The sequence below is a fragment of the Echinops telfairi genome, unplaced genomic scaffold (assembly GCF_000313985.2).
Source record: "Echinops telfairi isolate 266 unplaced genomic scaffold, ASM31398v2 ScPeMD7_23;HRSCAF=83, whole genome shotgun sequence".
Taxonomy (NCBI): Eukaryota; Metazoa; Chordata; class Mammalia; order Afrosoricida; family Tenrecidae; genus Echinops; species Echinops telfairi.
In genome coordinates this window covers 52,762,894-52,772,876 of record NW_022103920.1, presented here as the reverse complement: position 1 = coordinate 52,772,876, position 9,983 = coordinate 52,762,894, and the positions used below count along the sequence as shown (strand labels likewise).

At 41.0% G+C, this 9,983-nt stretch overlaps 2 protein-coding genes across 2 annotated transcripts; both read left to right on the top strand.

The window, feature by feature from the left end:
* Positions 1 to 553: 553 nt before the first annotated feature.
* Positions 554 to 931, top strand: LOC101662231 (alpha-enolase-like). The gene has a single exon (XM_045288800.1). It carries the CDS (start codon positions 554 to 556, stop codon positions 929 to 931), a length of 378 nt encoding a protein of 125 aa, XP_045144735.1.
* Positions 932 to 1,045: 114 nt separating this feature from the next.
* Positions 1,046 to 2,064, top strand: LOC123521537 (alpha-enolase-like). Its single transcript, XM_045288799.1, has one exon. It carries the CDS (start codon positions 1,046 to 1,048, stop codon positions 1,856 to 1,858), a length of 813 nt encoding a protein of 270 aa, XP_045144734.1. The 3' UTR covers positions 1,859 to 2,064.
* The last annotated feature ends 7,919 nt before the right edge of the window (positions 2,065 to 9,983 follow it).

Below are 9,983 nucleotides of genomic sequence, written 5' to 3'. Positions count from 1 at the left end.
GTCTCCACACGGCTCCTCCAGGTCCAGGGCTCAGCTCTATCAGCATAGCTCCATGTGTCTTGTCGACAGGAATGTCTCACATAGAAAGTATGTCTGCCCTTGTCTGCCCTTCAATGAGCTATTTATCACTGTTGTGCCTCCAGATGAGGTCATCAAGCTGCAGCCTGATTGACAGGCCTAATTCCACCCCTTCAGTCTCAAATTGATGCCAGATTATGTAACTACCACACCTACTGACCACAAGGTCAGCAGTTCAAAATCATTGGCCACTCTGTGGGACAAACACTAGGCTTTCTACTCCTGTGAAGAGTTGCAGAAACCCACAAGGAAAATTCTACCCTCTCTTACAAGGTCACTATGAGTCAGAATCGACTTAAAGGTATTGAGTTTGGTTGTTGGAAGACAGCACTTGCTGAAACCAAGGAGCCTTCAAAAAGTTCATGGAAGAAAGGAATTAAAGAATAATGGGCCGCTGACCCAACACCCGTCTCGGTGTCTGCAGCCTCCTCCACTTCCTTCCTGGGCGACGAGAACCAGCGGCCAGACATCCATCATGTCTATCCTCAAGATTCACGCCAGAGAGATCTTCGACTCCCGTGGAAATCCCACCGTTGAGGTCGATCTTTACACCGCCAAAGGGCTCTTCAGAGCTGCTGTGCCCAGTGGTGCCTCCACTGGGATCTATGAGGCCCTGGAGCTCCGGGACAATGATAAGACCCGGTATCTGGGCAAAGGTGTCTCAAAGGCTGTTGAGCACATCAATAAAACGATTGCGCCTGCCCTGGTTAGCAAGAAGGTGGACGTGACGGAACAGGAAAAGATCGACAAGCTGATGATTGAGATGGATGGAACTGAGAATAAATCAAAATTTGGTGCAAATGCCATTCTGGGCGTGTCCCTCGCTGTGTGCAAGGCCGGAGCTGTTGAGTAGGGAGTCCCCCTATACCGTCACATTGCTGACTTAGCTGGCAATTCCGAAGTTATCCTGCCAGTTGCTGCTTTCAATGTGATCAACGGCGGCTCCCATGCCGGCAACAAGCTGGCCATGCAGGAGTTCATGATCCTCCCCGTCGGGGCAGCCAACTTCAAGGAGGCCATGCGCATCGGGGCCGAGGTATACCACAACCTGAAGAACGTCATCAAGGAGAAGTACGGCAAGGATGCCACCAATGTCGGGGATGAAGGCGGATTTTCCCCCAACATCTTGGCGAACAAAGAAGCCCTGGAGCTGCTGAAGAATGCTATTGGGAAAGCTGGTTACACCGACAAGGTGGTGATTGGCATGGACGTAGCTGCCTCCGAGTTCTTCAAGTCTGGGAAATACGACCTAGACTTCAAGTCTCCTGATGACCCCAGCAGGTACATCTCACCTGACCAACTGGCAGACCTGTACAAGTCCTTCATCGCGAACTACCCAGTGGTGTTTATCGAAGACCCCTTCGACCAGGATGACTGGGACGCTTGGGCCAAGTTCACTGCCAGTTCAGGGATCCAGGTGGTAGGGGATGATCTCACAGTGACCAACCCGAAGCGAATCGCCAAGGCCGTGGGCGAGAAGTCGTGCAACTGCCTCCTGCTCAAAGTGAGCCAGATCGGTTCCGTGACCGAATCTCTGCAGGCGTGCAAGCTGGCCCAGTCCAATGGGTGGGGCGTCATAGTGTCTCATCGTTCTGGGGAGACCGAGGATGCTTTCATTGCTGACCTGGTGGTGGGACTCTGCACTGGACAGATCAAGACTGGTGCGCCGTGCCGATCTGAACGCCTGGCCAAGTACAACCAGATCCTCAGAATTGAAGAGGAGCTGGGCAGCAAGGCCAAGTGTGCTGGCCAGAAGTTCAGAAATCCCCTCGCCAAATAAGCTGGGCAGGCAGACCTCTGGTAGTCCCTCCCCCGAGCCTGTCGGTGTTCTCGCCGCTTCATTAGAGCTGCCCCCGCAGCCAAGCCAGACCATCTGGACGCCTGTTGGAAACCCCAGCTTTGTGATCCTGTGACAGCCCAACGCCTCGCCCTTCTCTCAAGCTTCCCACCAAGTGTCCCAGTGGCATCCCAAGGTGTCAACAGGCAGTGGTTTTGTTTGCAAAATAAACATCAGTGACCCTTAAAAAAAAAAAAAGAATAATGGAATTTTTCCCTAAATGTTTTCCCTTCTATAATGACAAAATGTATAACATAATTTGGCCACAATCACAAGAGAAACTTTAATCTGTTCCATGGTAATGTGAGAGGTACCACTTTTCTTTTTTAACGTCTCGACTATAATAGCACAAGAAGTTAAGAAAGTACACATTAAGGAAGTCTGAGAATATTGGAAGAGATCAATGTGATAAACTAAGATATTTTTAATTTGCTTAAATGAAAAGGGAGGCTATGGAGGAAAGGAGAACTCCACAAATAAAGAATAAAATACTGGATATAAAATTAATTCAGTTATATAAGTTGCCTTTTTTCAATTAACAGTGGTCGAGGAGACTTTGTAGGCCATAATATATCTTTAACTCGTAAATTCCTCCATTAGATTGCCAGGTCCCCCATCAGACTGCGAGTACCTTGGTGTTAGGGATGATGTGTTATTCTTTTTACCTCCTCTCACAAATGAAATGCCAAATATATAAAAAGAGTGTGATGTTAACGAAGCTTTTCTCGATTCATCCGTTCACTATATTTTTTTTCCTCAAATTTCTGAGGTCATTGGCAGTTGGTTATCTTGAAAGTTTATATATTTTTTCATTCTGACATTAAAGAGTGAATTATTTTACTTATCATTTGGATGCTTTGATAGTGGAAAGATACATCTGTATTAGTTTACTTTGATAAATGATGGGCTAAGATTTTGTGATAATATACTACGGTCTTAACAACCATGACTCAACTCTTCAGCACAAGGATATACAGACTTCAGAAAAACCAATGGCCTCTTATGTCCTAGGAGCATGTCTTCAAGTCTGAAATAAAGTGGCCTTTTCTCCCTATTTTATTTGCAATTTTCTTTGCCTATCTTTTGAGAACTTTAAATGTATGAAAATATTTTTAGTGCTGCGATTTTTAACTTCTTAGAATTGACAATGCCTACAGAACAAGAGGGGAAAGGACGAGGCTTTCTATTCCTGTTAACAGTTAGTCTCAGAAACTCAACAGGGCAGTTCTATCATATCCTATAGGGTCTCTATCAATCAGCAGTGACCTGACAGCAGCGAGTTTGGCTTTGTGGATTTATGGTGTAATGGACATGTGGTTTGCTGCAAATTTTAAGTTCTGCAGTTTGAACTCACCAGCCACTCCACAGAAAAAAGATGAGGATTTCTACCCATGTTAAGATTTGCAACCTAGGAAACCCACAGGCGTGATTCTACTTTGTCCCATAGGGTCGCTATAAGTTGGGAGTGAATCAATGGTAGTGAGTTTAGCTTTGAGTTTCTATCTTTAATGTAAAATCATCGTGCCATTAATTTCATTAATCTTCCCTATGGACTACCCCTTGAGGAGAACTGTGTACTATTGTGATACACATTAGTATGTTCCTACCCTGTTTCCCTGAAAATAAGACAGGGTCTTATATTAATTTTTGCTTCCAAAGATGTGCTAGGTCTTATTTTCAGGGGATATCTTATTTTTCCATGAAGAAGAAAATGGTACACATTTATTGTTGAACAAAAAAAAAAGAAAATTTATTACCTATATATGGTATGGTAGTAGTTGTCATCACAAATCAGCATAACCAGACAAATTGTGAATCCTACAGTATCAAGAATTTCTTGTTACTACCATTATTTCCATGTACAGTAATCTATGGTACATTTACTCATTTATTCAATGACAGTCATGTCATCATCTTCCTGAACATCATCATAATAATCCAAACCCTTATTTTCAGGGAGGTCTTATATTCAGGGAGGTCTTATTTTGGGGGGGATGTCTTATATTTCAGCTAGAGGCAAAACTGTACGTAGGTCTTATTTTCGGAGGATGTCTTACTTTTGGGGAAACAGGGTAAGTACAGAGGTAATGTCTTGGATATCTTTGCAGGGCCAAGGCACTAGCATCAATTGTCCTCTGCCTGAAGAAGCTCTTTAGGCTCTGATCTTCCCATGCCCCTTGATCTCTCTATTTTGCTGATATCCAAACTTTATTGATTACATAGTCATTTGAATTGTTTTCTGGTAGATGAAATTGTGTTATATGTATTAATAAATACATATGGTCATTTAATAGCTGCTTACCTGTGTTCTAAATGTCAGAACATTTATGTATGAATTTCAGTTTACAATTTAATAACATATTGAAAAACAATTTAATTGCTTCTGGTGATGCAATGGTTCAGGTGCTAAACCAAAGGTCAGTGGTTGGGATTGACCACAACTTTTGGGGAGAAAGACATGGCAGTCTGTGTCCTTGAAGGTTATCAACCTTGGAAACCCTAGGGGACAGTTCTACTTTGTTCTACAGGTCACTATGAATCCCAGCCAATATGAGGGCAGTAGGATTGGATTCATTGGTTCATGTTTTGTGTTTGTAATATAGTAGTCTGTTCACTATACATGTGATTTCTAATAGGATAGGCAGTCTTTCTGGAGAAAAAGTAAATTTTTTTGTACTTAGTTTATGATTACTAACTAGATTCCAAGGGTAGACTTAAAAAAATATCTAACATGGAGGAAAGATGTTCATTATATATTGGTATCTATAAATAGCTAGTTATTTTTCATGATGAAGATTCAAGTTTACCTAAATATGGATGTCAATTTGTGATCTAATTTCAGCACTTGCTTATTTTTTCTTCTAATTGGCAATATCCACATTCCTTTGGTTACCACACATGAAAAATCATAACAGAGGTTCAGTTCTCACTAGAAGTATACTGCTTCATATCGCATTGCTTACAGGGGAGGAATATATTCATTTTAGATGAATTTGGGATAACTTTCATAGGGAGAGAAAATATAAGGATTATACACATGAAAGGAGGTAGAGCTTTAAAGAAAGCTGAAACAAAAAGAAACGTAAAGTATTTCTGGACTGGTTTACTGATACGAGGAGCTGACTCACACACTTTTCCTTTTTTGTTCTAGAAACAACCGCGTGTTGGTTTGTTTGGGCTTGTAGTGCCTTGTAGTACTTTGGACATGCTCTCAGGAGACATGTACCTCTGTACTCTGGACATTGGACATGTTATAAGGAGACACCAGTCCCTGAAGAAGGACATCATGCCTGGTTAAGAGGACGGGCAAGGACAAGGAGGAAGGCCATCAACAAGATAATTGACGCAGTGGCCCAACAATGGGCTCAAACACAGGAATGAGCAATGTGAGGGTGGCACAGGGAGAGGTAGCGTTTCATTCTCTTGTCCGCAGGGGTCACTGTGAACTGGAACTGATTCAACGGCACCTAACGACAATGTGTAAGAGAAAGGAGTAAAACCGGCACTTTGTGTTATTTATTTTATTCTTTCGGCAACAGCCTAATGAGATGGATACTATACACTGTGAGAGACCAAAAAACTGAAGGTCAGGAAAAAACAGTGACTTCCCTACTGAATGGAAGAACTAATGCTACAATTCAACATCTTTCATTTCACTTCTATCACCCACACCACAATTAGAACTATATAGTTTACAGTTTTCTAATTGATTTTCATTTTTCTTCCTCTATAACTCCCTCCATCCTTGCCTTCTCAACACTGCCAGCTTCCCCTTTGTATATCCATTTCTCTTTCTCTTTGTCTTTTGCTTTTGCTATATTGCAATGATGGTGGATGAAGAGCCTCAGTGATTTATCATGCCCAAATCATAGAGGTTGTCTTTTCTGTTCTCAGTTGGTTGGGAATCCTGTTGATGCTTAGTCTGAAATATCTATGTTATAACTCTTCCGCATATGTGCTGAAATAGCGCTGCCCCTTGGATCTAAGTTTTAATAGCCTCTTGCTAGTAGTCCCTGCTTTTGCATCCTCCTATCAAGAAAGTATTTAGGGAGCTAGTTTTAAACATAGAATGGATAATGTCAATTATTTTTCTCAGTGGCTCCTATCATTTGAGACCAGGTGTCACAGTCCTACAGGCCTACAGGGTCCTTTATGATTTGAGTTATCACTTTAGCCCTTTGTCATTCTCCTTCTTGCTTATTCAAGTCCAAGGTTCTCACTTTATTTATCTTCAAAGAGCATCCTAGCTTTCTTCTTGTCTTAAGGTCTCTTGACCTGGTAATACCAGGTAGTCTGACGTTACCTCTGTTTTGCGGATTATTTCTCAGGTATTTATATGGATAAGTGCCATAGCTCTTTTTACATTCACGTACATGTCTACTTTCAACCAGGTAGATTCTGACCATTAAAGTTAAAATTGGAACCAAAGCTTCAATCTCCTTTATTCTTCTTGCTTTACACCCCTAATTTTCTATCCATAGTACTTACTAATATATAATTTAATTCAATTATTATCTGTTGGATTCATCCATGGGACATAGTACATACTCAAGCAATACTTATTAAGAAATGTCACCATGAGTCAGAATTGACTCAGCGGCATTGAGTTTGGTTTCAGATAACAGAGGCAAAACGAGCTTCAGTGGCCCTGTGAGTTAATGGTTGGGCTAGTAACCACAAGATTAGTAGTTCAAACTCACCAACCATGCCCTGGAAAAATGTTGGGGCTCTCTGCTTGCATAGCGATGCAAAATCTTGTAAACTACAAAGGTAATCATCATGAGTTATAAGAGACTCTATGGCAATGGGTTTGGTTTGGGGTTTATAAAGAAGGAAGGTATAAGATTTGGGACTGTGGGAAGTTGTTGAGGAGTAGGGTGTGAGATAGGACTGGAGGCAGGGCAGAGCAGGAGGATGTAGCTTTAAGTCCTGAACTAGATGACCTAGTCCTAAAATATGTCCGTGTACTTGAGGTTGGAAAGGATGTGCATATAACTGCTGACATTTCTAGGCCCTCATAGGTCCTCAAAATAATACTGGTCTTCAAGGAGAGCTTCTTTTTCAGATGATCAGATAAATATTAGGTTTAAAAAAAGCTGAAGTTCCCTGGCCTTTATTGAACCAGCAGAAGGAAGGAATGAAATCCTGAAAAATTTCCTGATGCTAAGCTGGGATTATGGCTGACAGCACATCTTATTTCTTAGAGACTTTACTTCGCCATTTAAAAACAGAAAGAAAGAGAGAAAAGTAAAATAAAAGCTTTCTTTATGGAATTTAGGAAGAAGCGTTTTGTCATTTTAGTGCTTCTGAATGATAAGGCAGTAGGAACAGAGGCACTCCCCTGGCAACCAAATAGATTTTATGGGGGCAAGGAAACACATACAAATAAAACAATGCATTCCACACTATCACAAGATGTATCACAGGTGCAGTTTTAGAGAATTACCTGGGATCAAGAGGTCAAGAATATATTCCTGGAGGCAAGTTGGTATTACTTTATGTCTCTGGGAAATAGCTATTCCACAAGGCAGAACTATCAGTTAGAGATATCGGTATATTTCCCTTTTTAATTCAAAATGTGCCCTTTTTGAAAAGAAATGTTTAGTGAAAACATATTAAATTGAATGACTCAGAAATGTCCATTTTATAGCACAGGCTTTGAATTAGCTATCAAGATAATTTTTTAACAGTGTAGAGGTTGGTGCTGGCTCATCTAGAAAAAGAAAGGTAATAATGACTTTATAATAATAATTGCAAGAAAATCAAGTGCAATATTATGCACATTGCCTTTTCAATAACCCTTATTATAAATTATTTTGAAAACTGGGACCGCATTAATCTTACAATGGATGTTTTGTTAGATGCCACAGAGTCAGTTCTATTCACAGGGACCCTCTGTGCAACACTACCTGGTTCTGTGCCAACTTTGCGATGCCGGCGCACGCCGTGGCAGGCCCTGTGTCAGTCTTTCACCCTGACCTTCTACTGTACCAGGCCTGATGTCTTTACCCAGGGACAGGTGCCTCCTGATAACATGCCCCAAACACATGCAACAAAGTCTTGACAGCCTCACTTCTATGAAGTGCTCTCATTGTACTTCTTCCAAGATCTATTTGCTTGTATTTCAGGTAGCCCATGGTACTTTTAACGGTCTTCACCAACACCACCATTTAAATGCATCTATTTTTTTCTGTGGTGTTCCTTATTCATTGTCCCGCAATCAAATGCACATGAGGCAATTGAAATGACAGCGGCCAGGCTCTGGCTTAGTCTTCAAAGTGACAACACTCTGAAGTGGTCTTGTACAGCAGATTTGCCTCATACAGTATTTTATTTGATTTCTTTACTCTTGCTTCCATGAGAATTGCTTGTAGATGCCAGTAAAATGAAATTCTTGAAAATCTTTTCTCTATCATGATGTTTTCTACTGGTCCATTGGTGAGGATTTTAGTTTTCTTTACGTTGAATTGAAATTTACACTGAAGTCTGCAGTCTTCGATTTTCATGAGCAAATGCTTCAGCAAGCAAACGCATGTCATCTGCATTTTGCTGTTCATTAATAAGCCTCCCTCTAATCCTCAAATATGAACCTCTTCCAGTCAGTTGGCCAGGGAACTTCCTTCCAAATTTCTTTACATAGACTATGCGCTAGTCTGGGTACTTCGGAGAAACAAATCCACAGAAACTCATGTATAAAAGTGAATTTGGTATAAAGGTTAAGTATACATCAAGAAAACATCCCAACCCAGGGCTGCCCAAGCCCACAAGTCCAACATTAGCCCATATGTCCGACACCAACCCACAAAGTCCTCCACCATCTCACAAAGCACACACTATTTTGCCAACTTCAGGAGGACAACTGAATCAGTGAGCGTGTAAGCATCTCAGCGCTGGCAGGGGTCTCCACATGGCTGCTGCAGCACCCAGGGCTGCATTGGGGTAGGTCCATGTGGCTTCTCCTCAGGGATGTCTGGCAGGAAGTGAGCCTTGCCAGCTGAAGCAAGGAACTGGCTAAGGCAGCTGCACCCTGGTCCATCCATCAGAAAGTAAGAGACCCGAGAACCAGAAAGGTGAGGCTCACTGATCCATTTATCTCTCTGCCCTTCAATTAACCCCACATGTGTTTATGGGCCAGGTTGGCAAAATAAACTTTAACTAACTTAGAGTACTAGTTAATGCCCTCAGTGCTCCATCCACTTGTTGGAGCATTTCAATTGGATTGGTATTCTGTCAATGATGGAGCTTTGTTCTTTTCTAATGCTTTCAGTTCAACTTGGACTTCTTTAAGTACCATTTGTACTTGATTATGTTACCTCTTGGAATAGCTAATCATCAATCAACTCGTTCTCATACAGTGACTCTATTTCCTATATCTTCTTTTGATGTTTCCTACACTGTTCGTGATTTTGGCTGTAGAATGCTTCAATATTTCAACTCAAGGTTGGAACATTTTCTTCAATTCCTTCAACTGGAGATGTGCTAATTGTGTTCTTTCTTGTTGGCATTCAACGCCAGGTTTTTACAATGTAAGGGCACATGTGAATATTTATTATTCCAGTTGTATATATTTGAATTTTTACACATGAATAGGAATTATTCCTTGAATTCCAATGTGGAAAAGTGTTGCTCTTTGAGTTTTCATACTGTGAGATTACTAAGAGGTGAAATATTTTCACTTTGCATCTTAGTTTTACAGAATTTCAAAGATAAAAAATTTATAAACTTCTGCATCTCTCAACCTTGTTCATTGCATGCACTGATTTTCTTACTGCCTGAACTTGAATTTCTATGAGACTTTATTTCCAACGTTGTCTTAAAATTGACTGAAAAGGTAACTGTGCTTATAAAGTTTCTCCCATTTGGGGGAAGATAGCCCTGTCCCTAAAGCCTTAGTATTGCTTCAGGGTTTTTAAATCCCAAACACCAAATGAATAAATCATGCTCATAAATTCTCTTTTCTTGATATATATATATATATATATATATATATATCTGTTAGGCATGGCTTCAAAAACAGTCTATTGGACTCTTTTGTTATTGTCAGTTGCCATACATAAATTCTTCCTGT